This window comes from Dipodomys merriami, unplaced genomic scaffold, assembly GCF_024711535.1.
Source record: "Dipodomys merriami isolate MVZ:Mamm:240054 unplaced genomic scaffold, mDipMer1.0.p SCAF_57, whole genome shotgun sequence".
NCBI lineage: Eukaryota > Metazoa > Chordata > Mammalia > Rodentia > Heteromyidae > Dipodomys > Dipodomys merriami.
The window spans coordinates 5,626,687-5,654,337 of record NW_027206146.1 but is presented as its reverse complement, the minus strand read 5'-3'; the positions used below and the strand labels follow the sequence as shown (position 1 = coordinate 5,654,337).

Below are 27,651 nucleotides of genomic sequence, written 5' to 3'. Positions count from 1 at the left end.
ATCTAACATTTCATTGCACCAATTAGCCAACCCGCTGGTGCCGACGGTGATAAAAGAGAGCACCAAGCACTTGTAATAGCTCCCTCCAGAGGACGGACTTTCTGATTAAGTGCTCGCTGACCACGGCTGTAAAGGGGACGCCTGGTTAGACAAGTGACTGTCCCTAGAGGGTAGATTCAGCCGACTAACTTACACTTAATGTCCAGGCTGTCTACAATGAAAGCACTTTGGAATAAATTAAAGCCATCATAACAGGGAGAAGAGAAGAAACCAGTTTTATGGGTCCCTCAGGGAGCAAAATCCCGTAGTCTCCCCGCCAGTAAGCGCTCAAGTCTGCATACATGAATAATTAAGTGGAAAGATAGCCCTGGGAATCAAGGGGGGGTGCGGAGGGGGACCGGCTGGGAACGCTAGATCTGTAAAACTACGACTCCCAGGAAGTCCTGTCGCGCGGAAGAACGCCTCAAGGTCACGGGGCTGACACCTTCTCTCCGCACCTAGAGGCTTTTCTCTCGCTGGACCACCACCACAGTTTTAACCTTTAGCTCTTCAGTTCTCCATCTCTCCCCACAGTTCTCCATCTCTCCCTCTAATTGGTGGGCCGGGCGGTTTCCGAGGTAACCGCGTACTGGTGGGCGGGTGTTTGAGAAAGGCAAGACCGGAAGTGACGCTTTTATCTAGCGCCGTCGGAGACAGGATTCCAAAATGGCGGCGCGCAAGGGCCGGCGGCGCACGTGTGAAACCGGGGAGCCCATGGAAGCCGAGTCTGGTGACACTAGTTCCGAGGGTCCAGCGCAGGTCTACCTGCCGGGCCGGGGGCCGCCGCTACGCGAAGGGGAGGAGCTGGTTATGGACGAGGAGGCCTATGTGCTGTACCACCGTGCGCAGACTGGTAGGGCTGAGGGTCCGGACTCCTGGGTCCTGAGGAAGGAAAGGGGACAGATCCTGGGAGTTTGTTTTTTCTTTTACTTCATTTCTTCCTTTATTGTGCCTATCCTGGGGCTTGAACCCGGAACCTGAGCGCTGTCCCTCAGCTTTTTTGCTCTACCACTTGAGCCACAGCTCCACTTCTGGCTTTTTGCTGGTTAATTGGAGATGAGTTTGGGTTGGCTTTGAACCGTGATCCGCAGATCCCAGCCTCCTGAGTAGCAAGAATTACTCGCTTGAGTCCCTGGTGCCCGGCCTGATCCTGGGATTTCTAACTTTAGAGCTGCTCAGGACCAAAGAAAACAGAGAGAAAGCTCACGTCTAAGGGCGGTGACGTCACGGAGGAGACAGCTGGTCTCTGAGGGAGTCGGAGGGTGACTTCTGTCCTGACCTTAATCCATCCCTGCGTGTGCTTTTCCTCTCTAGGTGCCCCCTGCCTCAGCTTTGACATAGTCCGAGATCACCTAGGAGACAATCGGACAGAATTCCCCCTTACCCTTTACCTGTGTGCGGGGACCCAGGCAGAGAGTGCCCAGAGCAACAGGTGAGTGAGACCTCGGCTTTCCCAGACCCAATCCTGATTGACCACCCTCAGCCCCGGGGTGACCAGCCTCCCCCTCCTTGAACACGTTGGCATCCAGTGCCTGATATCCCATACTTCCCCAGGCTGATGTTGCTTCGGATGCACAATCTGCACGGGACCAAGGCCCCTCCCTCGGAGGGCAGTGATGAAGAGGAGGAGGAGGAGGAGGAGGATGAAGAGGAGGAGGAAGAGCGAAAACCTCAGCTGGAACTAGCCATGGTGCCTCACTACGGTGGCATTAACCGAGTTCGAGTAGGTATCCTCCCAAGGAGTCTCTGGCAAATATTTGGCATAGTTTTATATTTCCCATGTATTGTAGTAGTTGTCATTACACACTCAATATTTAGACTGTGGGGACTCTTTTTTCCACTGGGGTTTGAACTCATGTTCTTGGGCTTTTGACTGGTGTTCTACCATTTGAGCCATGCCTTCAGCCTACTTTTAAAAAAGTTTTTAGCAAGGGACAACCTACTTTCTGGTCATTAATTGGAGATGAGAGTCTTGGATTTGTCTGCCCAGGCTGACTTCCAACCTCCTGACTAGCTGTGATTACAGGTATGAGCCACTGGTGCCTGGATGGCTTTTTTATCTTTTTTAATTCACTTTTCTCTTAGGTTAAATGGTATCAATTATAAAACTTCATCTAGGGCTGGGAAGGTGGCTCAGTGGTAGCATGCTTGCCTGGCATGCATGAGGCCCTGAGTTCGATTCCTCAGCACCACATAAAAAAAAAATCTGGAAGTGGAGCTGTGGCTCAAGTGGTAGAGCGCTAGCCTTGAGCTGAAGAGCTGAGGGACAGCGCCCAGGCCCAGAGTTCAAGCCCCACAACCCACCCAAAAAAAAAAAAAAAATCCTGATAAAACTTCATCTGATGCTGCTGATCTGAAAAGAAAATGAAATATGTAACAGCACCTGGGGGTAATCTGAGATGTGTGGGTTTTGTTAAATCATTATTCAGGACCTGATTGTTTTAGGTTGGATTTGGCCTAATGAGACAAGGTTTTGCTATGTAGCTCAAGCTGGCCTCTTTCCCTGCCCCTCCCCTCCTTAAGTTTCTGGGGTTAGAACTCATGCTTGCTCTCTCAGCTTGCTTACTGAGCTAGTACTCTACCATTTGAGCCATGCTTCCAGCCATAGCTTTTTACTGCCTACTTTGGAGATTTTGTTTTGATATTTTTCAGTCAAGGTCTCATAACCCAGGCTACCTTTGTAGCCTTAGCTCCCTAGAGCTGGAATTAAACCACACTTAGCCTTTAGTTTGCTTTGAGACCAAGTCTCAAAGTAACTTTACCCAGGCTGGCATGGAATTCTCATTTCTCTTGCCTCTGCATCCTGAGTAGCTGGTATTACAGGTGGGTACCATTATACCCAAATGAAGTAGCTTGTAGCCAGCATAGGTGTTGGCTGTGAGGGAGAAGGAACAAGTCAAGAATGAGTCCCAAAGTTTTGGGCTCTAGGTAAAGAGGGAAGGAGTCCACTCAGGTGTTAGGCTGGTGGGGGCAGGGGTGTCTCCTAATGAGCAACACGGAAGCAAAGTGATGGGAAGACTGAACGTTGAGCCCTCCAGCCTCTGCAAGGTTACCAGACCAGGAGCCTGAGGCCGCTGGACTTTACATCCTTGATTCCCAGCCTCTTTGAGCTTCATCCTCTTGCTCCACTCCCTCCGTCTCCTACTGCAGGGATTTGACCCAGTTTCTCAGTCCCTCTGGGAGCTGTGGGTCTGTCCCTGAGGATGGAAGGAATGACTCTGCTCCTCAAGAGTTGTGGGGATGTGTTCAGCACCCTGAGCATCCTCTCCTTGTTCATGCACCCCTTTCCTCAGGTTTCGTGGCTGGGCGAGGAACCTGTAGTTGGAGTGTGGTCAGAGAAGGGCCAGGTGGAGGTGTTTGCGTTGAGGCGACTTCTGCAGGTGGTAGATGACCCTCAAGCCCTGGCAGTCTTTCTCCGGGATGAGCAGGCCCGGGTGAAGCCCATCTTCTCCTTTGCTGGCCACATGGGCGAAGGCTTTGCTCTTGACTGGTCACCCCGGGTACAAGGTAAGTCCCTTTGGTTTGTACACTGTGCAGGGAAGTCATGGGAAGTGGCATCTGCAGCAGGCCAGACCTGAGAGAGGGCAGTGAGTTGTAGCCTGATGTCATTTCCTGGCCCAGGTCGCTTGCTGACCGGGGACTGTCAGAAGAATATCCACCTCTGGACACCTACAGACAGTGGCTCCTGGCACGTGGACCAGCGACCATTTGTGGGCCACACACGCTCTGTTGAAGACCTGCAGTGGTCACCAACTGAAGACACGGTGAGGGAAGGCTGGGAGCTGGATGCTGGGCTTTTGGGAGTAGGCTAGGGACCTGGAATCTGGGGTCTTGGAGAAAAGTGGGCTGAGCTGAGGGCATGGGAAAGATTTAGGTTTCAGTTTAACATCTAGGCAGGGAGACATAAGAAAGAGGACCAAGAATAGTAGTACACACATGTAATCCCAGCTACTGGGGAGAAGGAAATCAAGGTCAGCCTAGACAAAAATTTAGCAAGGCTTCATCTCAACAAATAAGCAAGGCATGATGGTGTGCATATACAATCCCAGCATATTCAGGGAAGAGGTAGTAGAAGAATTGAAGTCCAATGCCAGCCCTGGACAAAAATACTAGACTCTATCTGGAAAATAACTGAAGTAAAAACTAATTAGGGGTGTGGCTCAGGTGGTAGAGCACCTGCCTAGCAAGCATGAGTGCCTGAGTTCAAATTCCTGTACCACCAAAGAAGGGCAGAAAAGGGTAGAACCCATCAACCACTAGTTCTGATTTGGGGGTTCCACCTGCATCCTTAGACTTCACTCCGTTTTGCCTAGGTATTTGCTTCCTGCTCAGCTGATGCTTCCATTCGCATCTGGGATATCCGGGCAGCCCCTGGCAAAGCCTGTATGCTCACTACTGCCTCTGCCCATGATGGAGATGTCAACGTCATCAGCTGGAGCCGCAGGGAGCCTTTCCTGCTCAGTGGGGGTGACGACGGGGCCCTCAAAGTCTGGGACCTGCGGCAGTTCAAGGTAATCTCCTGTCTTGGACAACTGGCAGCTGGAGATTTGTTGGGGTTTTCTCTCTTAAATGGCCTAGTTGGTCATATTCACCAGAACTGGGAATGCATCTGGGATTGGAGTCCCAGTGCCTTCCTCATACAGATGAGGAAACTGAGGCTGGGAGAGAGAATGGGTGTGGCCAGTGTGGAGCCCTTCCTCCATCCACCCTGTAAACAGCTAAGGAGCAATGATTCTAGGGGCTGGAGGCAGCTGAGACTATAATTTCCATATGCCCATGGGGCTGATGGGTAGCTGGCCTTAGGGCCTGTGGGCTCACGAGCTCTCAGGAGTTGTAGTTTGTGTGGGGATTTTTTGTTTTGTTTTGCCAGTCCTGGGGCTTCTCAGGGCCTGGGCACTCACTGTCCCTGAGCTTCTTTGGCTCAAGGCTAGTACTCTACCACTTGAGCCACAGAACCACTTCTAGCCTTTTCTGTTTATGTGGTTCTGAGGAATCAAACCCAGGGCTTCTGCATGCTAGGCAAGCACTCCACCACTAAGTCACATTCCTAGACCCTGTTTGTTTTTTGGTTTTAAATTTTATTTTGTTGTAAAGATGCTGTACAGAGGGATTAGTTACATGAGTAAGGTAATGGGTACATTTCTTGTCAAACATTGTTACTCCCTCCTTTTTTTTCTTTTTCTTTCCTTTTTTTTTTGGGGGGGGGGGCGTCCAGTCATGGGGCCTGAACTCTGGGCCTGGGCACTGTCCCTCAGCTCTTCAGCTCAAGGCTAGCATTCTACCACTTGAGCCACAGTGCCACTTCCAGCTTTTTTCTTTTTGCTTATGTGGTGTTGAGGAATCAAACCCAGGGCCTCAGGCATGCAAGGCAAGCGCTCTACCACTGAGCTAACTTCCCAGCCCCTTCTTCTTCTTCTTTTTTTTTTTTTTAAGACAAGGTCTTGATAGATAGTTCAGGCTGGCCTGAATCTCACAATCCTGTCCTAGACTTGTGAGTGCCAGGTTTACAGGTGTGAACCACGGTGCCTGACCATAGCTAAGCTAGAAGTTGACTAGAGCTGAGAGGTTCCTTAGGCAAGAGACTTGCAGCAGTGTCTCGGCATCTGCTGTCCAAAGGGACAAAGGCTCCACCTGGCTCTGTTCCTTCACTGCATGGCTGTGTCATAAGCTCTGTATAGGATCTTCCCTGGGGAAGCTTCCAGACCTTCCTGCTGCTATCCATCCAGCAGCCTCTGGGGCTGTTAGACTTCAGTCCTCCGCTGCCTTGGCACTGTGGGTCTCTGGAGTGTCGGAGGCTGCTAGTCTGCCCCTTTATTTATTTATTTATTTATTTTATTTTTTTTTGTCGGTCGTGGGGCTTGAACTCTGGGCCTGGGCATTGTCCCTCAGCTCTTCAGCTCAAGGCGAGCACTCTACCACTTGAGCTACAGCGCCACTTCCGGTTTTCTGGTGGTTTATTGGAGATAGGAGTCTCACGGTCTTTCTTGCCCGGGCTGGCTTTGAACCGCGATCCTCAGATCTCAGCCTCCTGAGTAGCTAGGATTACAGGCGTGAGCCACCAGCGCCCGGCTTAGTCTGCCCCTTTAGAGCCTCAACTTTGCACACAGCCAGTAGAGCTGTCGTTACCTCATCTTTTATAGCAAAAGAAACTGAGGCACACCAGAACCAAGCAGAGGCAGGGCTGCTTTGCAGGCGAGATCACCATTCCCCGCAGCCCCAAGGACCAGATACCTTCCCTAACCACCTTTGCTCTGAGTTATTTCATGTTGGGGGGTTGGAGGGTTCAAGGGGTGGCCTCCCAGGACTGACCCCCATCCTCTCCCATAGTCCAGCACCCCAGTGGCCACCTTCAAGCAGCACGTGGCGCCCATTACCTCCGTGGAGTGGCACCCCCAAGACAGTGGGGTCTTCGCTGCCTCGGGTGCAGACAACCAGATCACGCAGTGGGACCTGGCCGTGGAGCGGGATCCCGAGGCGGGGGACATGGAGGCAGACCCCGGGCTGGCAGCGCTGCCGCAGCAGCTACTATTCGTGCACCAGGGGGAGACAGACCTGAAGGAGCTGCACTGGCACCCACAGTGCCCAGGGGTCCTGCTCAGCACTGCCCTATCCGGCTTTACCATCTTCCGTACCATCAGCGTCTGAGGCTGCCACCTAGAGTGCACTGGCTTCCCCAGCCAAGCTGTAGGGCGTGCGGCCCCGGCAGCCAGCTCCCCGGGAAGGGCTTGTGCTGCCCACCTCAGTGAGGGGCTCTAGTGGGTTTGTGTTTTCCTGAAGGACAAAGACCCCACCTGTCACCAGACTTGGTTGGGCAGGTGTGGCCTGAGGCACACTTCTGACTTTGCCCTCTGTCCAGGACCCAGTGTCAATGGCCAGTCTCCCTAGAGACTTAAGGGGTTTTGCCCCAGCTGCCCCAAGATTGGGGTGTAGGTTCTGCGTCTGGCCTGTTGGGTATGGGCCCAGGGCCCCTAGGAGTCAATAAAAACCCAGCGTGAGGCCCCATGGGCAGATGACAAGCCTGGCCTTCTGGCCTGGTCCCTGCGAGGAGAGCCAAACTGGGACTGGGGGGAAGTTGGCACCCAGCTGTCCCTGGGCTGCCAGACCTGGCAGCCACGGGACGTCCTGTTCCACTCATCCCAGCCTCAGCATGGTGGGTGCCCCACTCTGCCGTCTGCATCGCTGTGTGGAGGTGGGGCTGGCTCCTGTAAGGGGTCGCATGGTCACCGGGGCCCCACCTCACTAATGTTTATCTGGGGGCCCCAGGCCCCCTTTCTATATCCTCTGGGTCATCTCCCCATTCCTTGTGGCCTCTAAACCATGGCATCTCCATGGCTCCCTGCCACCCAGCCTCTGCACCGACTCCAGCCTGCCTGGGCTGCTGCCCAGCACCCTGCCTGGCCCGCCTCCTGCCTCCGCCCCCCTCTGCGGCTCAGCCCGCCCTGCCCCGCCCCCCTGCCCAGCTGATCCTCTGTGGCTCAGGGCAGGCACCCAGCGCAGCCCCTCCTGACACCTGCAAGGCGTCCGGCCCTCAGGCCACTCAAAGGAGCCCCCAGCACAGGGCATGGGGGTGGGCTGCCCCGCCAGGTACGTGCCTCCCTCCACACACATCCTCCTCTCCGTATGCAGCCTGCCCCAGGGCCACCCACCTCCCTCTGTACCCACATCCTCAGTAGTGACTCTGGCCCAGCTCCCAGTCTCCAGCTGTGACCCCAGTTTTGTCGCCCCTACTCCATGGCCCTGGCCTCTGCCGGGCTCTTCCCTGTCTGTCTCCTCCAATGGCTCCCAGTTCCCACTCTGTCCCTGGTCCTCCCGGGAGCCCTTGCTGGTCCTCTGCTCCCCTAGGAGTTTCTGTTTCTGAGTTTGTCCTTTCCCCTACTGTCCTCCTCCCTGACCCACCCCCCTTCCCCACCCAGCCAGGTCAGTCCCCTCTAAGCCCCTTCCCAATCTGGCACCCATTGAGTCCTGTGTTTGCCCTCCTGCCTGCTATGCAGACCCCCCCCCCTGCTGAGCCACGGGGAGGGAGGGGCATCTGGGGCTCAAAAGGCAGTGTTGGTTTCAGGGGAGGGGAGGGCGGGATTCCTCCGCCCCAGATTAGACTATGACTTTGACACGAAGTTGAAGCACCTTAAGCTCCAGCTCCTTTATATGGAAACATTAAGCTCCTCTCGCAGGTCAGGTGGAGGAGGGGTCAGGACTGAGCTCCTCTCCCTCCCCTCCTGCCTTGCAGAGGGGGTAGGGTGGGAGTAGGTCATGTTGGGTGCCCCTATGCAGACCCCAATTGCCCCCTGCACGGTGGGCCAACTGTGGGCTCAGCCTGTTCCCCAGGTGTGACATGGGGTGATGCCCTTGGGCCTTCCGGCATCCTGAGCAGTTGAGGTGAGTGAACCGAGGGGTGTGCGTCAGCGGGTGCCTGAGACTGGACCTGATCGCAGCTTGTGGTGTCTGAACACCCATGACTGTGTGCCTGGGTCTCCCAGGTCCTGCTGGGGTGCTAATGCAGAGTGGGGGAGGGGGGCGGCCAATTCAGGCTGCAAATTTGCCTGGGGTTGATGGTGAGGAGGGTCCAGGTACCTTGGCCTTGCTGTGAAGCGTGCCTGCCGTCCTTGATGTACACACACACCCATGGTTGGATGGTCATGGGGCTGGGAGAGAGGGTGCAGAGCTTCAACAGGGAACCTTGTTGACTCACCCACTCATCCCAACACAACCACTTAGATGGGGCCCTAGGCCCTGCCAAGGACCCTGTGGGGTCTACATGGAGCTATTTAGTCTCAGCCAGATCCCACGCTGCCTCTCCCCTCCTTTCTAGGAGGAGGCTGAGATTCCTTCCCCAAACTGTAAATGAGAGGAAAGGCGGGATGTGGTAGTGGCACAAACCTGTGATCCCAACATTTGGGAGGTTGAGACAAGATAGTGAGTTCAAAGCCAGGCTGGGCTACATAGCCAGTCCATCTTTTAAAGGAAAAATTGTAGGTGGCTGCTGGTGGCTTACATCTGTAGTCCTAACTGCCCAGGAGGCTGAGATGTGAGGATCATGTTTCAAAGCCAGCCTAGACAAGACTATAAGACCCTTACAATTCAAAAAACTAGAAGGAGAGGTGTGGCTTAAACCATGAGTGAAAAAGCTAAGGAACAACACCTAGGCCCTGAGATGAAGTCTCAGGACTGACCAGCACTACAAAGAAGGAGGGGAATGTGGCTTAGTGGTAGGGTGCTTGCCTCGCATGTCTGAAGCCCTGAGTTCAATTCCTCAGTACCACATACATAGAAAAATGCAAGTGGTGCTGTGGCTCAAGTGGTAGAGTGCTAGCCTTGAGCAAACGAAGCTCAGAGACAGTGCCCAGGCCCTGAGGCTCAGGAAGGGTTTCCACCTGCCACTGTCCTGCAGCAGCTGAGTGGCCAGGCCAGGATATACCCCACAGCTGCCTGATTCAACAAGCCCAGTCCAGGAGCCATTCCAGGACTCACTTCAGACATCAGAGCCCATGGATACTCCAGTCCCTTGTATGAAAAAGCATCCTGTTTCACATATTGCTGGTAGTCCTAGCTGCTCAGGAGCTGAAGTCAGGATTGTGGCTCAAGACCAGCCTGAGAAAAAATGGGGATGAGAGGAGATTGATGTACAGGTGACATTAATCAAGATGCTGTGTATTCATAAATCTTGATTGTATGCTAATGCCTCTGTACAACTACTTAAAAAGGTTTTGGGTTTTTGTGTTTTTTTTTAATAAGGCTGGTGCCAGTGGCTCATGCCTGCAATCCTAGCTACTCAGGAGCCTGAGATGTGAGGATCACAGTTCAAAGCCAGCCCAGGCAGAAAGGTCTATGAGACTCTTACATCCAATAAACCATTCAGAAAACTGGAAGTGGCGCTGTGGCTCAAGTGGTAGAGTGCTAGCCTTGAAGTGAGGGACAGATCCCAGGCCCAGAGTTCAAGCCCCACAACTGACAGAAAATAAAGGCTGGTCATGGTGGGAGACCTCTGTCATCTCAGCTATGTGGAAATAGTGAATAGGAGGATCTCAGCCAGCTTGTGTAGAAGACCCTATTAGAAAACAAGGAAAAGGGGATGTAGGGTGTCATAATTCCTTGCTGTCATGGGAAGGCCAAGTTCAAACTCAGCACTGACACACACCAAGTATGCTGTATCCATTTGTCCTTTCTACCATGTTTGTGGCGGTCTCTGTGTAACCCAGGCTGGCACTGAACTCATAATCTTCCTGCCTGTAAACCTCAAGTGCTTGAATTACAGGTGTATAACTGACACATCTGATTTTGCTGAATAGAAATTTCATCACCCAGTGGATAGATATCTAGTGTCTGTCTTTGCCCTTAGGAATGAATGTGTACACACTTCCAATGGACATCTCTCATTCTTGGGTAGAGAGACAGGTGGAATTCAAGGCATACAGGAAGTCTGTTTAAGGAGCACTATAAGAAATTGCCAGTGGTAGGCCAGGTGCTGGTGGTTCACACCTGTAATCCTAGCTACTCAGGAGGCTGAGATCTGAAGATCACAGTTCAAAGCCAGCGCAGGCAGGAAACCATGAGACTCATCTCCAATTAACCACCAGTAAACCAGAAGTGCTGTGGCTTAAGTGGTAGAGCACTCACCTTGATCTGAAAAGCTCAGGGACAGTACCTAGGCCCAGAGTTCAAACCCCACGACTGAGAGAGAAATTGCCAGGTTCCACAAGGGCTACACAATTCCCAGTCTCTGGGTAGTGTAAGATGACGTCATATCCACATTCGCAGGCATATTCATGACCACCTCTTCTACTGCAGTCCCTCGTCCCTGGGTGGTAGGTTAGAGCCCGTGTATGGGCCAAAGGCTTTTGGTTTTACTTTGTTGGTACTTAGTGTTGAGTCCGGGACTACTACTAAGCTCCACTCTCAGCCTCTGTGGCTAAGCTTTGCATTTCCCTGATGACTGTTGATGCTGTGATACTTCTCAAGTGCTCATCCATTGGCCATTTGCATCTTTTCCTTGGAGAAATGACATTCCTTTGCCTGCTTTGTTTTTCCAGGACCGAGGATTGGGCCTAGGTCTTGCACAAGTACCCTACCACTGAACTCTTTCCAGTTACACCTATACACACATGAGTACATAAAAATATACATACATACACAGTTTTTTTCTCTGTGGTTACATAATTACATACTTTTTGGCAATATGTGAGTTTGAACTCTGCCTCAGGCTTGGTAGGCAAGTACTGTACCACTTGAGTCATAAACCTGGCTCTGGAATTTATGGGTTTTTTTTTTTTGGGGTCCGGTCGTGGGGCCTGTACTCTGGGCCTGGGTGCTATCCCTCAGCTCTTCAGCTCAAGGTTAGCACTCTACCACTTGAGCCACAGCGCCACTTCCGGCTTTTTTCTTTTTGCTTATGTGGTGCTGAGGAATCGAACCCAGGGCCTTAGGCATGCAAGGCAAGCACTCTACCACTGAGCCACCTTCCCAGCGCTGGCTCTGGAATTTATGAATTTGTGAATTTTTTTGTCAGTTGTAGGGCTTGAACTCAATGCCTGGGCCCAGATCCTGGCCCTTAGCTGTTTTTTGTTCGAGGTTGGTACTTTTCCACTTTGAGCCACACCTGCACTTGTGTTTTTTTGGTGGTTGATTGGAGATAAGTCTCACAGACTTTCTTGTCCAAGCTGGTTTCAAATCTCAATCTTCAGATCTCAGTCTCCCAGGGCTGTTGGTTGATTTTTTATTTGTTTCTAATTGTTTGGTCCATCCTGGGGCTTGAACCTGGGGCCTGGGTGCTGTCTGAGTTTTATTGCTTAAGGCGGGTGCTCCACACTTTGAGCCACAGTGCCACTTCTGTTTTCTGGTAGTTCATGGGGGATGAAAGCCTCACAGACTTTACTGTCAGGGCTGGCTTCAAACGGCAATCCTCGGATCTCAGCCTCCTGAGTATCTAGGATGACACGCAGGAGAGTCGCCCCGCTTCTAGAAGCTGGGATTACAGGCGGGTGGTGCACCACCACACCCGCGTTAACCTTTGGAGGCCCCACCCGGACAGTGCAACCTGCCGGTCCTTTCCCCACCCCCCCATCCCCCGCGGACACCCGTAACCGGTGTCTTCTCCCTGCAGGTCTGGGGCGCCTGCCCCCTGCTAGGCCACGCGGGAGGAGGAGGAAGAGGAACAGGAGGACGGGGTTCCCCCCCGCCCCATGGGCCTGGCTGGGGCCCTGCGCCGCCTGAGCGGCGCGGCGGAGCCGGGGTCAGGGTCGGGGCCGGGCCGGGCTGACCCGGAGGCGGGGCCGGGGCCGTGCGGGAACGGCTGGGCCCCGGCGGGCGCGGGCGCGGGCTCGCGGCGGCGCGGGCGCTTCGTGAAGAAGGACGGGCACTGCAACGTGCGCTTCGTGCACCTGGGCGGCCAGGGCGCGCGCTACCTGAGCGACCTGTTCACCACGTGCGTGGACGTGCGCTGGCGCTGGATGTGCCTGCTCTTCTCCTGCTCCTTCCTGGCGTCCTGGCTGCTCTTCGGCCTGGCCTTCTGGCTCATCGCCTCGCTGCACGGCGACCTGGCCGCGCCCCCGCCGCCCGCGCCCTGCTTCTCGCAGGTGGCCAGCTTCCTGGCCGCCTTCCTCTTCGCGCTGGAGACGCAGACGTCCATCGGCTACGGCGTGCGCAGCGTCACCGAGGAGTGCCCGGCCGCCGTGGCCGCCGTGGTGCTGCAGTGCATCGCCGGCTGCGTGCTCGACGCCTTCGTCGTCGGCGCCGTCATGGCCAAGATGGCCAAGCCCAAGAAGCGCAACGAGACGCTGGTCTTCAGCGAGAACGCCGTGGTGGCGCTGCGCGACCGCCGCCTCTGCCTCATGTGGCGGGTGGGCAACCTGCGGCGCAGCCACCTGGTGGAGGCCCACGTGCGGGCCCAGCTGCTGCAGGTGCGTGTGGGGAAGGGAGGCCCACCTGCGGGCCCGGCTGCTGCAGGTGCATGGGGCGGCCAAAGGGGCTCCATCTCCCCTGGGGATGGGGCCGGGGAGAGGCAGAGCGATCCATATGTGGGCCCAGCTGCTGCTGGTGGGAGGAGGGGGGAAAGAGATCTTCCCCCCCCCCCCCCCCCCGCCATCTCCCACAGGGCCTTTGGCAACTTGGGGTGTTTATTCCATGAGCCACTAACTCTTGGAGAGGTAGACTCAGGAGACAGGTCTGGTGGTTGTTTCTGATGCCGGTCCTGGAGCTTGAACTCAATTAGCTTTATTCCACCCACTCTACCACTTGAGCCACACCTCCACTTCTGGCTTTCTGGTGATTTAGTTGGGAGATAGGAGTCTCACCAACTGGGCACTGGGGCTCACACCTGTAATCCTAGCTGTTTAGGAGGCTGAGGATCATTGTTCAACCTGGGCAAGAAAGTCTGTGAGACTCCAATTAACTACCAGAAATGGAGATGAGAAGTGACTCCAAGTGATAAAGCCCTACCCTTGATTGAAAAAGCTGAACAGCACCCAGGCCCTGTGTTCAAGCCCCACAACTGACCAAAAAAAAACAAACAACAAAAAAACTCTGAGGACCACCCTCCCTGTGGACCTGAGCATCATCCATCACTACCCAGATAGTGAACTGAGATGTCACCTTTCTGTGTGGGACCAAGTGACCTTCCCAGGGCTCAGGTTCACAACTCCCAGCAGACACCGAGACACCAGAGTGGCTGTGGCTTAGAGCCCAAGGCCAGCTGCACTTAGGCCAGCAGAGCTGAGAGCACAGGGCCAGCATTATGATAGTACTGGAGTTTGAACTCAGGGCCTTGAGCTTGGTAGGCACATGCTCTGCCTCTTGAGCCAAGTGCTCAGCCCCTTTGTTTGTGAAACACAGTCTTCCTAGCTCTGCCCCAGCTGCCCTTGAACTCACCATGTCCCTGCCTCCACCTCTGGAGTAGCTGGGATTACAGACATGGATCACCACCATGCCTATCTTAGAAAACCCTAGATCTTTTGTTATTTTGCTTTTCATTTCTGGGATTGAATTCAGGGCCTCAGGCTCTTAGGGGAGCACTCACACCTGGGTCCTTGAAAAACATTCTTTCTCCAAGGTCTGTGGGGTGGACCTATCTTCCTACCCCTGTGGTCAAATTGTTCAAACGAGCAGAGTGCCAGTGGCTCACGCCTGTCATCCTAGCTACTCAGGAGGCTGAGATCTGAGGATCACGATTTGAAGCCAGCCTGGGTGGGAAAGTCCATGCGACTCTTATCTCCAATGAACCACCAGAAAACCGGAAGTGGAACTGTGGCTCCAGGTGGTAGAGTGCTAGCCTTGAGCCCAGGCCCCAGAGTTCAAACCCACAACCAACCAAAAGAAAAAAAAAATGTTCAAATGTCCTGGTCTTCAATGTACTGGGGATGGGAGCAGGGGAGGAGGAAGACACAGATGCCTTTGTCCAAGTGGAGCCACTCAACCCTGGGCTGAGGCTGGATTTGAGGCAAAAGGAGGAATCTGTGGCCATGGGAACTACAATTCCCAGAAGCTTTTGGGGTCCCCAGTCAGCTGCTAGAGAAAGGTGCCCAGCCCCAACCTGGGGCTCACCTAAAGTAGAGTGAGATGCTGGGTGTTGGACCTAGATTGTCCTTCTCGTCATCCTGGTTTCTCTTTCTCCCACATATATTAATAACTTTTTTCCCTTTCCCTCCTCATCCTCCAATCTTCAATGTTGTCACTCTGGCCCTCTTGTACCCTCCTTTTTTCTATCAACCACCCCTATCTGTGTCCTTCCCTGTTTATCTTTGGGTTTCTATCCCCTGTCTGTGTCTTTGAACCACAATCTTCCCCTTCTCTCTGGGTCTCTGGGTCTGCGTCCCACCCCTTCTTCCCGGTTCTCCCTCTGTCCCCCCCCCCATTCCTCTGAATCTGTCTCTTCCTCTGTCTGCTTCTCTCTTTCTGGCTTTCTGTTCCCCTCTTTCTACTTCTCTTTTTCTGTCCTTCTGGGTATCTGTCTGGGTCTCTGTTTTCCTTTCTCTTTGACTCTGTCTCTGACATCTCTCTGTTCCTTTTGCTCTGAGTCTCTGTCCCTCTTAACCCTGGGGTCTTTGGCCCTCTCCCTGAATCAATCTTTACCCATCCCTCGCTCTCTCCACCATCTTGGCTATCTTCTCTCTGGGCATGTCTGTCTCCATTCTCCCGGAAATGTGTGGCTGCCTTCTGTCTGGCTGTGGTCCTTGGCTTTCTCCTGCAGCCCCGAGTGACCCCGGAGGGGGAGTACATCCCTCTAGATCACCAGGACGTGGACGTGGGCTTTGACGGAGGCACGGATCGCATCTTCCTGGTGTCACCCATTACTATCGTGCATGAGATCGACTCGTCCAGTCCGCTGTATGAGCTGGGCCGGGCGGAGCTGGCCCGGGCAGACTTTGAGCTGGTGGTCATCCTAGAGGGCATGGTGGAGGCCACAGCGATGACCACACAATGCCGCTCCTCTTACCTCCCCGGGGAGCTGTTGTGGGGCCATCGTTTCGAGCCTGTCCTCTTCCAGCGGGGCTCACAGTATGAAGTGGACTATCGCCATTTCCATCGCACTTACGAGGTCCCAGGGACACCGGTGTGCAGTGCCAAGGAGCTGGACGAGCGCGCCGAGCAGGCTTCCCACAGCCCCAAGTCCAGCTTCCCTGGCTCCCTGGCCGCGTTTTGTTATGAAAATGAACTTGCTCTCAGCTGCTGCCAGGAGGAAGAGGATGAGGAGGAGACCCAGGAAGAGCCGGGGCAGGAGGCAGAAGACAGAGCTGCCAGCCCCAGAGTTATCTCACCAACCCTGCCGCTGACCCTGCCTCCTTGACCCCAGCAGGTGTCCCCATCCCCGCTGGTGTCCCCTTCCCAGAAGGAGCAGGATGGAGAGCGATCGGCCCCTCTTCTGGGATGCGGGCAGGCATTTTCCTAAGACCAAAGGCCTCCTGGAGGGAATGGGGGGGGGACAGATTAAATGGTGAGGTCCTGCTGTGCCTAGTAGACCAAACAGGACATTTCGGGGACCCCTCTATGAGCCCAATTCCTGAGTTGTTACCTGAGCTAAGAGATCCAGGATTCTAGACCAACCAAGAGGCAAGGCCTAGTGGTTCTGGATTCCTCTCTGTGGCTGGGCCTGGGTGTTGATCAGAGTCAGAAACCAGTGGTAGAGACCATTGCCCCATTGCCTCCTGGGAGGAAGTCAGCAGTTCTTGATCACCAATGGCGATCCAGAATCTCTAGGTCAGGCTTGATTCAGTCAACAAAGAAGCAAATCATTCTCCACATCAACTCAGCAGGGGAAGTGGCGCACAAGTGCAAGGATTCAAGGCCATCTCGATTTACCAGAGACAAAGATAAGGCAACCACATGTAGAGGAAAGACTTTGTGGTTCCAGAAAGTTCATGAGTTCAGATTCTGTGTGTCCAGGTTGATTACTAAGGCCTTGTGATTCTAGAACAGTTTGGCCTAGAGATCTGAACAAATGGAGAACCCATGCAGAGTTATGTTTCTAGAATACATGCAACAATGGGTTGTCTGTGGCTTTAGGAGGATCGAGAACTTCAAAAAAACATCCAGCTGGGGGCATAAATGCTGCTTCTAAATGACCCACAGGATGGTTTTGGGTTTTTGTTTGAAGTGCCATTCTAGTACATCCAAAGGAACTGAGATTCTGAGAGCTGCTCCGCTGATGAGAATTAAGGAAGGATTCTAGTGTCTGCGGTCCACTGCATCCGGTCTGCCCAGGGGAGCGGATGGTCCACTCTACACCATCCTCCATGACTGCTTGTGGTTCTGAAATGCCAAAGGGAACTGAGGCTCCGGGGATCCAGAGTAGCCAGATCTGCAAAGCCTGGAAATTCTCCCCACCTCCAGGTTGACTACTTGGCTGTTCCAGGAGAGGAACTGAAGAAGTAGCATTTCGGGGCAGACCTAGCAAGTGAGGGTCCAGCTGAGACCCTGCATGTCACAGGACTGATGAGTGGGTAAGGGGAGGGAGAGACCCAAGGCTGGTGTGTCTTGAATGTTCTGGAACACTGCATCTAGTTATGTGTCTGTATTTCTTAATGATGTTATACATATGTATAATATATATATAATATAAATACAGGTATCTATTTTCCTCTCTGGTTTCTTCAGCAAGGTTGGAAACTGACTCAAGCTAATTAGATTGGAGTCCTTTTCAGGGATGCAGAAAAACTAAATTCAAAGTTTACCAGATTTCGGGCTGGGAAGGTGGCTCAGTAGTAGAGCGCTTGCCTTGCATGCCTGAGGCCCTGGGTTCGATTCCTCAGCACCACATAAGCAAAAAAAGCCGGAAGTGGCGCTGTGGCTCAAGTGGCAGAGCGCCAGCCTTGAGCTGAAGAGCTGAGAAACAGTGCCCAGGCCCAGAGTTCAGGCCCCATGACCAGACCCAAAAAGTAAAAAAAAAAAAAAAAAAAAAAGTTTACCAGATTTACACAACATTCTCTGCTTTCTGCCTCAGTGTTCTCTCCCACCCCACCCCACCCCCCGCTTTGGACAAATCATTCCCCTCTCTGCCTGTTTCCCCATCTGCAAAAATAGGGCATCAGATCTTGGAGTTTTTCCAGCTGGGTGATTCCTCACCTTTGGTAAGCTGAGTGAGTGGTGCAGGACCTCGGGGTTCCTGACTAGTCCCCCCCACTTGGGTTTTACAACAGATGGGGGGGGGAGATGGGAGCTGATCTTGAAGCCTGGCTCTGAACTTGAGTGACTGAGTCTTAGGGCCACCAAGGAATCATTTGGGCTGTGGCTCATCATCTCCCTGGTCCTGCTCAGGAGGCTGTGGAAGAAAGAGGTTGTGTGCAACAGACCCAGGGTTTTCCCACTGTGAAGAAAGTAGGCATGTTAGCCATGGACCAGTCCCTGGATGAAAGACATCTGTGTGTTTCTGGGGCACACGGGTCCTTGGGTCCAACCTGTCAGTGTTGTCATTAACCTAAGTGCCCAAGTGGCAGGGAGCCAGCCGCAGAGGGAGCCAGTGCCAGGAAGAGCAGGGAGTGTTTCCACCCTGTGTCCTGCACAGAGGGCAGGCATTGTCATTGGCCACCAGCCCGCCAAGTTCTGCATCAACCCAGTCCCCTCTCCTGGCTCCCCTTCTCTTCTCTTTATCCTTCAGAATCCCCAGCTAAGAACCGGATGGGATTAATTAGCTGGCAGCCCTCCCAGCTCAGTGTCTTGGGCAGGAAAGGGGTCGGTGGATGGAGATCCAGGGGTGGGGTCAGGCTGCTGGATGGGGGGCAAGGGGCAAGGTGGGGGGGTCCTGACTGGAGGGAGAGTGTGGCCCTGTCTGGGTCCCCACGGAGAAGGGCGGCGCAGGGCCATTCGGAAAGGTCGGCGAGGTTAGGAGGATCCTTGTCTAATCCCAAGGCTTAACCAGGTCCTGGCCCTGAATCCATCCCCACCTGCGCAGCCCCACGACGGCAAATGAGGACGAGGCCTGGCCCCCGTTAGGGGTGCGTGGTTACAGGGCCCCTGCACCCGTGTTCCGTGCAGGGAGGACGAGGAGGAGAGGGGTAGGGGCAGGGAGGTCCCAGTTTGGGAGAGCTGTGAAAGGATCTTAAGAAGGACGGTGGGGGGAGTAAGGGGGGTTCGCCACCCCTTCCTGTGGTTCTATAAGAGGCTGGGGAGGGGAGCTGAGAGGAGAGGGATGTGCCCGGCAAAGGGAGACCACAGGCTAGGCCGGCGCGGCTCCCGGTTGCTTAGTAACCGCGGTGGTCAAAAGGCAGCTTGGACCTCTAGGAGGCGTGGCTCGGGGTAACAACCCACAGTTGAGGCCCCGCCCCTAGCAGCAAGACTAACAAAGTTCCGCCCCCTAGCAACGTCTCCCCAGAGCCTCGGCTCGGCTGACCGGACTCTTTGCGCAGGCGCAGTCCTCTCAGCATCGCAGAGCCTTCTCCCTCGCTCCCCTCCCCACCCAGCCACTCCTTTCTGAGGGTTCTCATTGGAGGGCACGCCTGCCAAGGGCTTTCTTTTGTTTCGGAGGCAGGACTTGGTGCCCTCCCCTTACTCCGATTGGTCCCACAGGCCGTCTCCTTCCAGCCCGGACATTGCTACATTTATTTCTTGTGTGCTTATTGGTCTGGGAAGAGACCCTTCAATGTCGGAGGCGGAGCAGACGAGGGAGCCCTCCGAGGATTGGCCAGTGTCGAGACGAGGGGGCGGTGCCTAGCGGCCGGGCGGTTGGGCAGTGCAAGCAGAGTCTTTTCAGCGCTGAGGACTGGCGCTGAGGAGGCGGCGGTGGCTCCCGGGGCGTTTGAGCGGGCTCACCCGAGCCCGCGGGCCAACGCGGATCCAGGCCCGGCCGGCGGGACAGCTCCGGACTCTCCGCGGGCCTTCCTAGCCGCCATGGAGGACGGTGTCTATGGTAGGTCAAGGCGGCGCTCGGAGCGTTTCTTCTGGAACGTCTCCCGTGGCGGTACGAGCCCCGGGGCCGCCTCGCGTCCCCCTCGTCCCGAGACCCCCGGGCCGTCGAGGGGCGCGGGCCGGGCTTCCGGCGGGCCTGCCGCGCGGGGCGTTCCAGGCCATTGTTTGGGCCGAGCCCGCTTCCGGCGGCGGCGGGAGGCGGGGCGGGGTCTGGGGCGGGGCCGTTCCCGCCCGCGGCGCCGGCGTGGGGGGGGTGCCCCGTGGGGAGGGGCGCGGGGGGGGGGGCGCAGAGATCTTGGGGTGCGGAGCACCGGCTTCCCGAAGGCAAAGCCCGGGCACGTTCGGGGCCGCGTCCTCCCTCTTCCCAGTTCTCCTTAGGAGCTGACATTCGCTTCCTCCGTTGGGGTCCCGGCCACCCCATTCTCCCCTTAATGGAGCCGCACAACCGAGGCCTCCGTCTCCGCCCGAGTAATTGACCCCCACGTTCACACTTCCAGCCCTCTTCTTGCCCTACACCTAAGTGCTCGGGCTCCGTCCCGCCTGTCCCCCAGATTTAGGAATATGGACCCCAGATTCCCTCCTCCTCCAAGGGCCGAGGGACCCAGACTTCCTCCAGACCCACTTCCTAACCCTGCCCCATTTGCCCCAGATTGCAGGATCCTCGGTTCTTAAGCTCCCAGAATTTCTTTTTTAGGGGGTGGGAGTCTGCCAGTAGTACTAGAATTTGAATCAATGGCCTAGGTCCTGTCCCTGAGTTTCTCTTCAAGGCTAGTTCTCAACCGCTTTGAGCCACAGCTCCAGTTCCGGCTTTTTGGTGGTTCACTGGAGCTAAGAGTGTTAGGGACTTTCCTGCCCAGGTTGACCTCCAACAACTATTCTCAGATCTCAGCCTCCCGAGCAGCTGAGATTACAAGCAGGAGCCACCAGTACCCAGGCAGAACTGATTTCTTAAACCCTGTCCCCGGCCCACCAGAACCCCCGGACCTGACTCCGGAAGAGCGGATGGAGTTGGAGAACATCCGGCGGCGGAAGCAGGAGCTGCTGGTGGAGATCCAGCGATTGCGGGAGGAGTTGAGTGAAGCCATGAGTGAGGTGGAGGGTCTGGAGGCCAATGAAGGCAGGTGAGATGTCTGGAGCCAGCAGCTTGGAGGTCAGGGGCTTGGCCAGGGCCAGGCATGGCCAGGCTTTGACCTTTGACCACTCTGCCCCTTGCAGTAAGACCTTACAGAGGAACCGGAAGATGGCCATGGGCCGGAAGAAATTCAACATGGACCCCAAGAAGGTGCGGGCAACCCCAGGCAGATATCTTGGAAGGGGTCGTCATTGTCTCTAGCTTCCAGAAGGGTGATGGGTGCCAATCCTTGGATTCAGACACTAGCTGTCCATTTGTTGTGGGAACACTGGCCAGGTGGACATGCATTTGCTGAGGCTTCTGGAGGGTTCTAGGCCTCCCTTACACATCCTGTGGTAGGCACAGCCAGGACCCACAGAGAACTGACCCCGCTTGCTCTGGGGGTAGGGATGCCATAGCTCTGAGTAAGATGTCCTTGTGGTCGGGTACCAGTGGCTCACGCCTGTAATCCTAGCTACTCAGGAGGCTGAGATCTGAGGATCACGGTTCAAAGCCAGCCTGGGCAGGAACATCTGTGAGACTCTTATCTCCAGTAACCACTAGAAAACCAGAAGTGGCGCTGTGGCTCAAGCGGTGGTGCCGTGGCTCAAGCGGTAGAACACTTGCTTTGAGCTGAAGAGCGCAGGGACAGCGCCCAGGCCCAGAGTTCAAGCCCCATGACCAACAGAAAAAAAAGATGTCCTTGTGGTGGGCCTGTCTCCTCCACACAAGGAAGCCAGAGAATTGTCCAGTCCAGCCTGGAGGCCATGTGCACTGCCCTGCTAGGCTGCGGTCTAGTAACCGGTTCTCACCCTTACCTGAGGTTATGCAGTCTTTTAGCAAACACACTCTGAGCATCTGTTCTCTGCTGGCCAGGCTTGGGTCTGGGAGTTAACTAGGCAGGGCACAGGGACCAGACCCCAGGTGGAGCCAGGTCCTGTCTGTAGTGGTTGGGGGGGGTCACAGAGGTACAGGAGCTCTGGCTGTCTGGTCTCTGCACTGACTGACACCCAACCCCTCCTTGCCCCCTCCCCCAGGGGATCCAGTTCTTGGTGGAGAACGAGCTCCTGCAGAACACACCGGAGGAGATTGCCCGCTTCCTATACAAGGGCGAGGGGCTGAACAAGACGGCCATCGGGGACTACCTGGGGGAGAGGTGAGCCTGCGGGCTTCACCCTACTGCCCCACACCAGTGGAGCAGAGTTCCCAGAGAGGCCTTGACTAGGCTATAACAGAGTGTATCGACTTGGGGGTTCAGGGACTTTCTATGGGTCGAGTGTTGTGACTGAGGATCAAATGGGGTTTGGGGGTGTCTGCGGAGAGTGTGGGTACCCTGGCTGCTGTCCAGGGAGCCACAGGGGTGGCTGGAAGTGACCAGTAGGGTCACATCTGTAGTCCTGAGTGAGGAGGAGCCTGGTGGTTCTGGGGGAGCTCAGGGACATTTGTGTCTGGGGATGGCATGGGGGACATGGGAGGGGTGACAGGGGGTGGCAGCATGTACACTGCACGTCTACTTTTTTTGTTGTTGTTCTTGGTCGTGGGGCTAAAACTCAGGGCCTGGACGCTGTCCCTGAGCTTTTTTGCTCAAGGCGAGTGCTCTACCACTTTGAGCCACAGTTCCACTTCTGGGTCATTGGAAATAAGAGTCTCATGGACTTTCCTGCCCAAGCTGGCTTTGAACTTTGATCCTCAGATCTCAGCTTCTTAAGTAGCTGGGATTACAGATGTGAACCGCCAATGCCTGGCTGCATCTCCCACTGGGAACCAGGATTCCCAGGGTGCATATTCTTTCTAGGAGTGGAGTGCTCCCACCTTGGCCTGAGCCATCAGTGGGACCAAGATTTTAGCTGGGCGCTGGTGGCTCACACCTGTTATCCTAGGTACTCAGGAGGCTGAGATCTGAGGATCTCAGTTCAGAGCCAGCCTGGTCAGGAAAGTCTGTGAGACTCTTATCTCCAATAAACCACCAGAAAACCAGAAGTGGCACTGTGGCTCAAGTGGTAGAGCACTAGCCTTGACAAGCTGAAGAGCTGAGGGACAGCGCCCAGGTCCAGAGTTCAAGCTCCACAACTGACAAAAATTGAAAAAAAGAAAAAGAAAAAAGGACCAAGATTTTACTTGCTGTATGTAAAAGTATTGCAGGGCACCAATGGCTCACACCTGTAATCCCAGCTACTCAGGAGGCTGAGATCTGAGGATCACAGTTTGAAGCCAGGCTTAGCTTGAAAGTCCATGAGACTCTTATCTCCAGTTAACCACCAGAAAAACCAGAAGTGGCATTGTGGCTCAAAGTGGTAGAGAGCTAGCTTTGAGCAAAAGAGCTCAGGGACAGCGCCTAGGTCATGAGTTCAAGCCCCAAGACCAACAACAACAACAAAAAATCGCGCAGCACCCCCATGCTTTGCCTCCTGCCTGCTCCCAGTCCACGGCCCCAGGTCCTTTCCACTGTGTAATCTTTATCCTTGTCCTCCAGGGAAGAGCTGAACCTGGCAGTGCTCCATGCTTTTGTAGATCTGCACGAGTTCACCGACCTCAACCTGGTGCAGGCCCTCAGGTGAGCGGGACATCCTGGTGGGGAGGGCTGTGGTGTCCTGGCAGGGCTTGCTTGCTTGCTTGCTTGCTTGTTCTCTTTCTTTCTTTCTCTCTTTCTCTCTTTTTCTCTTTCTCTCTTTCTCTCTTTCTTTCTTTTTTCGGTCGTGGGGCCTGAACTCTGGGCCTGGGCGCTGTTCCTCAGCTTTTCAGCTCAAGGCTAATGCCCTACCACTTGAGCCACAGCACCACTTCTGGCTTTTTTCTGCTTATGTGGTGCTAAGGAATGGAACCCAGGGCCTCATGCATGCGAGGCAAGCGCTCTACTACTGAGCCACCTTCCCAGCCCTGGCAGGGCTTTCTTAGTTGCATGTGACAGGCCATCCTCAGAAGGGTCACTGAGGAATTGATTGCCCCGGATGAGAGCCTCCTTCAGGAATGGCTTGGATCCAGGTCCCCACGTACTAGCTTTACTCCTCCCCAGGGACCCCTCCTCCATGACAGCAGAAGCCCCTGGCAGAGTGCTGTTGAACCACTACTGTCCCATGGCCAATGCTTATTGGTCAGATCAGAGTCCCCTGTCCGAACAACAGTAGAGCCCCGAAGGTTGGCGTTTCTGTCAGGCCAGACCCTAACAGGCTGTGGGGAGCGGCTTTCCCTCCCTGACACCCCCCTCCTCCTGGCCCACCCCAGGCAGTTTCTCTGGAGCTTTCGTCTTCCTGGAGAGGCCCAGAAAATTGACCGCATGATGGAGGCCTTCGCCCAGCGCTACTGCCTGTGCAACCCTGGAGTCTTCCAGTCCACAGGTGGGGGTGACTGCTGGGTCTAAGTGGGGTGGGAGGAGCGCGGGAGGGGGTGGGGCAGCTGGGGTCTGGCACGGAGTGTCACTCATGCTTTCTGGTACAGACACGTGCTATGTGCTGTCCTTTGCCGTGATCATGCTGAACACCAGCCTGCACAACCCCAACGTCCGGGACAAGCCAGGCCTGGAGCGTTTCGTGGCCATGAACCGAGGCATCAACGAGGGCGGGGACCTGCCCGAGGAGCTGCTGAGGGTCAGCCCCCTTCCCCTGCCCCTTCCTTGCCCCTTCCCTGGCCCCTAGCACCTCCCAAAGCCCCATCTTGGTGGCCAGACTCACTTGGAGTGGGAATGGATTAGATGGTTGGCATGCATCTGTCTGTCTGTCATTTCTGGGCTTGCCTCTTCCTTCAAGCCATACTCCAATTCTCTGTTGACTTCCCCTGTGTCTCTTCTTCCCTCCCTGGGGTTCCCTCTGCTCCCCTGCTTTCATCCCATGGTGCACCCGTTTTCTCCCCTTCCCCTCCCCCCCCCCCCCCCCCCGTATCCCTGCCCCTTAAGGCCTTGCTGACCTGCCCCATCCCAACCTCCAGAACCTCTACGACAGCATCCGGAATGAGCCCTTCAAGATCCCAGAGGATGATGGGAACGACCTGACCCACACCTTCTTCAACCCCGACCGGGAGGGCTGGCTCCTTAAGCTGGGTACGGCCTCTGCTCTCTCCCTCTGCCACCCCACTAGGGGCAAATGAGTGGCCTGGATTAGGACTCAGTTTCCACAGGAACGTGCTGTGTGATCTGAGGATGTAGTTAGACCTCTCTGAACCTGGTGTGAAAATAAGCAGGTGTGGGTGGGTCCTGAACCTACAGCAACTCTTCTCTCCCCACACAAGACTGTGGAGCCTTCTTGCAGCTAGGCCCTGCCCTCAGCTTGGAGGCTGCTGGGAATAGCGGTAGCCCGGTGTGCAGGATTCATCAGCCTCATTGTGCAGTCATGTGGTGGCTGTCCCTGGTGTCCTGCCCTGGGCCCCCGCAGCCTTGCGGAGGATGTCTGCTTCCCAGAGGGACTCCTGCCTTAGCTGGGAGGTAGAGGATGGGTACAGCCTGGGTGACATGCTGGGCACAGGGCACAGAAGGTGGCAGTCATGACACTGGGACAGACCTGGAAACAGTACAGCTCTGTTACCCTGACACACTGAAGTTGCCACACAGAGATCCCAGCTGTGGCCTGTGTGGCTAGGGTGGCTTTTTTTTTTTGTCTGTCATGGGGCTTGAACTCTGGGCCTGGGCGCTGTCCCTCAGCTCTTCAGCTCAAGGCGAGCGCTCTACCACTTGAGCCACAGCGCCACTTCTGGTTCTCTGGTGGTTTATTGGAGATAAAAAGTCTCACAGCCTTTCCTGCCCTGGCTGACTTTGAACTGTGATCCTTAGACCTCAACCTCCTGAGTAGCTAGGATGACAGGCGTGAGCCACTGGCACCCGTTTAGGGTGGCAGTTGGGTGATGGGCTGCTCTGAGGAAGACCCCAGCAGGCCGTGGGGCCAGGCTCCCTAGCAGGGCCGAGTCCTCACCATGGCAAGAATTGTGCCGCTTTTTCTTCTTTATGGTGCTGACTCTGGGGCTTTAACTTAGGGCCTCAAACTTGCTCAGCTTTCTTGCTCATGGCTGAAGTCACGGAGGACCTGGAGGTGAACGGCCATCCTGAGACCTCGGCCTCCTGAGTCGCTGGGATAACAGACATGAGCCGCTGGTGCCCAGGAAGCAAAATGTTGCCCCCCAAGGGTGTCGGCCTGTGCACGGCAGCCAGGCGTGCTGTGTCCATCTATAAACCTGGGCTTTTTGAGGGCGGCCTGGGCGAAGTGAGCAAGGCTCGGTGTCTAAAGCAAAATGGCAAGCTCCAGTAGGAGGCCCTGGGCCCCCAGAGAGGGAAAGGGCCCCAGCCAGCAGCCCGTGCTCGTGGGCGGGGAAGGGTGGGAATTCTCTCACTTCCCAGCCCTGTCTGTGGAAATGCGGGGCCTGCGGAGTGGGGCGGGCGCCCCTGGCGGGCACCGCGGCTGGACATGGGTGGGGAGCGGAGCTGGGCTCCCGGCGCCCGCCCGCCCTGCCCTCGAGTGGATGTAACTGGTTTTCTCCCCCTCTCTCCCTCCCCGCCGCCGCCTCTCTGTCTCCGCTGTGCTCTGTCCGCCCCGCGCCCCGCCCACCTTTTCTGTCGCTGCGGCTCTTGGGGCCCCCACTCTGCCTTCCCTTCTGCACCCGGTCCTGCCTGCTTTCTCGCTGTCCGCCCCAGGAGGTAGGTACCCGGCCGGCCCGGCCCCGCGGGCCACGGGAGGGGGTGGGGGCCGCGGCCCCGAGCCGGGGAGCCCCGGGTGGGCCGTTCCTGGGGCTCGGCCTGTCCCCGCCTGGCCTGGCCCGCTTGCTTGCCTCTCTGCTCCGCGCCTCCTCTGTCCTAGGCCCCGGCCGCTCCGCCCCCGAGAGGCCACGCCTCCCGGAGGCTCCGCCCCCAGGAGGCCACGCCCCTGAGCCCGGCCCCTCCCCTTCCCTTTCAGGGGGCCGGGTGAAGACCTGGAAGCGGCGCTGGTTCATCCTCACCGACAACTGCCTCTACTACTTCGAGTACACCACGGTGGGTGTGGGGGGCCGGGGCCACACGGTGTGGGAAGCGTGGAGGGGGGGCGCTGCGTTGTGGGTCCTGAGCTGAGCCGGCCCTGCTCCACAGGACAAGGAGCCCAGGGGCATCATCCCACTGGAGAACCTGAGCATCCGGGAGGTGGATGACCCCAGGAAGCCGGTGAGACTGCGGGGGGGGGGGGGGGGGGGAAATCCCTCCCTCCTGTGCCACCTGACCACGGCCCCAGCCCCGCATCCCCATTCCTAACTACTACCCCTCCCTCTGCCTGCAGAACTGCTTTGAGCTCTATATCCCCAACAACAAGGGGCAGCTCATCAAGGCCTGCAAGACGGAGGCCGATGGGCGCGTGGTGGAGGGCAACCACATGGTCTACCGCATCTCCGCCCCCACGCAGGAGGAGAAGGACGAGTGGATCAAGTCCATCCAGTGAGCCTGCGGGGTGGCTGAGGGAGGAGGCTGGGGCTGAGGGAGGAGGCTGGGGCTGAGGGAGGAGGCTGGGGCTGAGGGAGGAGGCTGGGGCTGAGGGAGGAGGCTGGGGCTGAGGGAGGAGGCTGGGCCTGGCCTTTGGCCGTCATCGACTCCTCTTCGCCCAGGGCTGCGGTGAGTGTGGACCCCTTCTATGAGATGCTAGCAGCGAGAAAGAAGCGGATCTCGGTGAAGAAGAAACAGGAGCAGCCCTGACCCGTCCCCAAGTCCATTATTTATTTTGGAGCTGCCCCGCCCGGGTGGCCGGACCCCTGGGCCCTGGGGCTGTGGATCCTGGTTCCCCCATTTGGAAAATTCACCTCTAGCTCCTCTTTCCTTCTTTGTAATCCACACACTGTTGGTAATCTTAATATTAATGAACCTCTTGCGCCTGCAGACCCCCTCATTCTTTGGCCTTGGCAGAGCTGAGATGCTGGGGCCCTGTGTACCTGGCACATGGGAGGGCTGGTGTGGCCCAGAGAGCTCCATGCACTTTCTCAGAAGCCCATAGGCCTGATGAGAATTGGCTGGTGCTGGGGAATGACCCTTGGAAGTTGAAACCTCTGATCCTCAGCCTCTACCTTTGCTCAGGGCTGCATCCAGGGCTGGGAACAGGGCAATCTGGACAATAGAGGAGCACTTAGGGAGGCAGCCATGGCCTGTGAACTGGGAACCTGGACAACACTGTCCGCAGTATAGTCCTGGGTGGCAGTGTGGCACCAGACCTGCAGATCCACCTTGTAAGGTGTAC

General features: G+C 55.9%; 3 protein-coding genes across 4 annotated transcripts; all 3 read left to right on the top strand.

Moving 5' to 3' along the window:
• The first annotated feature begins 693 nt into the window (after positions 1-693).
• Grwd1 (glutamate rich WD repeat containing 1) lies at positions 694-7,055 on the top strand. Its single transcript, XM_070000510.1, has 7 exons — positions 694-892; positions 1,354-1,471; positions 1,594-1,762; positions 3,333-3,546; positions 3,661-3,803; positions 4,353-4,550; positions 6,367-7,055. The coding sequence occupies exons 1-7, from the start codon at positions 706-708 to the stop codon at positions 6,682-6,684; spliced, it is 1,347 nt and encodes a 448-aa protein (XP_069856611.1). The 5' UTR covers positions 694-705; the 3' UTR covers positions 6,685-7,055.
• A 468-nt stretch (positions 7,056-7,523) lies between these two features.
• Positions 7,524-17,065, top strand: Kcnj14 (potassium inwardly rectifying channel subfamily J member 14). Its single transcript, XM_070001052.1, has 3 exons — positions 7,524-7,623; positions 12,137-12,932; positions 15,218-17,065. The coding sequence occupies exons 2-3, from the start codon at positions 12,216-12,218 to the stop codon at positions 15,812-15,814; spliced, it is 1,314 nt and encodes a 437-aa protein (XP_069857153.1). The 5' UTR covers positions 7,524-7,623; positions 12,137-12,215; the 3' UTR covers positions 15,815-17,065.
• A 1,787-nt stretch (positions 17,066-18,852) lies between these two features.
• Positions 18,853-27,296, top strand: Cyth2 (cytohesin 2). Of its 2 annotated transcripts, none has more exons than XM_070001051.1 (12): positions 18,853-19,369; positions 20,342-20,489; positions 20,584-20,650; positions 21,517-21,635; positions 22,953-23,033; positions 23,702-23,814; positions 23,915-24,063; positions 24,401-24,512; positions 26,353-26,429; positions 26,523-26,594; positions 26,707-26,861; positions 27,029-27,296. In XM_070001051.1, exons 1-12 carry the CDS (start codon positions 19,351-19,353, stop codon positions 27,114-27,116), a joined length of 1,200 nt encoding a protein of 399 aa, XP_069857152.1. In that variant the 5' UTR covers positions 18,853-19,350; the 3' UTR covers positions 27,117-27,296. The 2 variants fall into 2 exon arrangements, with proteins under 2 accessions (XP_069857152.1, XP_069857151.1); XM_070001050.1 differs by lacking the exon at positions 18,853-19,369 and adding an exon at positions 19,682-19,836.
• The last annotated feature ends 355 nt before the right edge of the window (positions 27,297-27,651 follow it).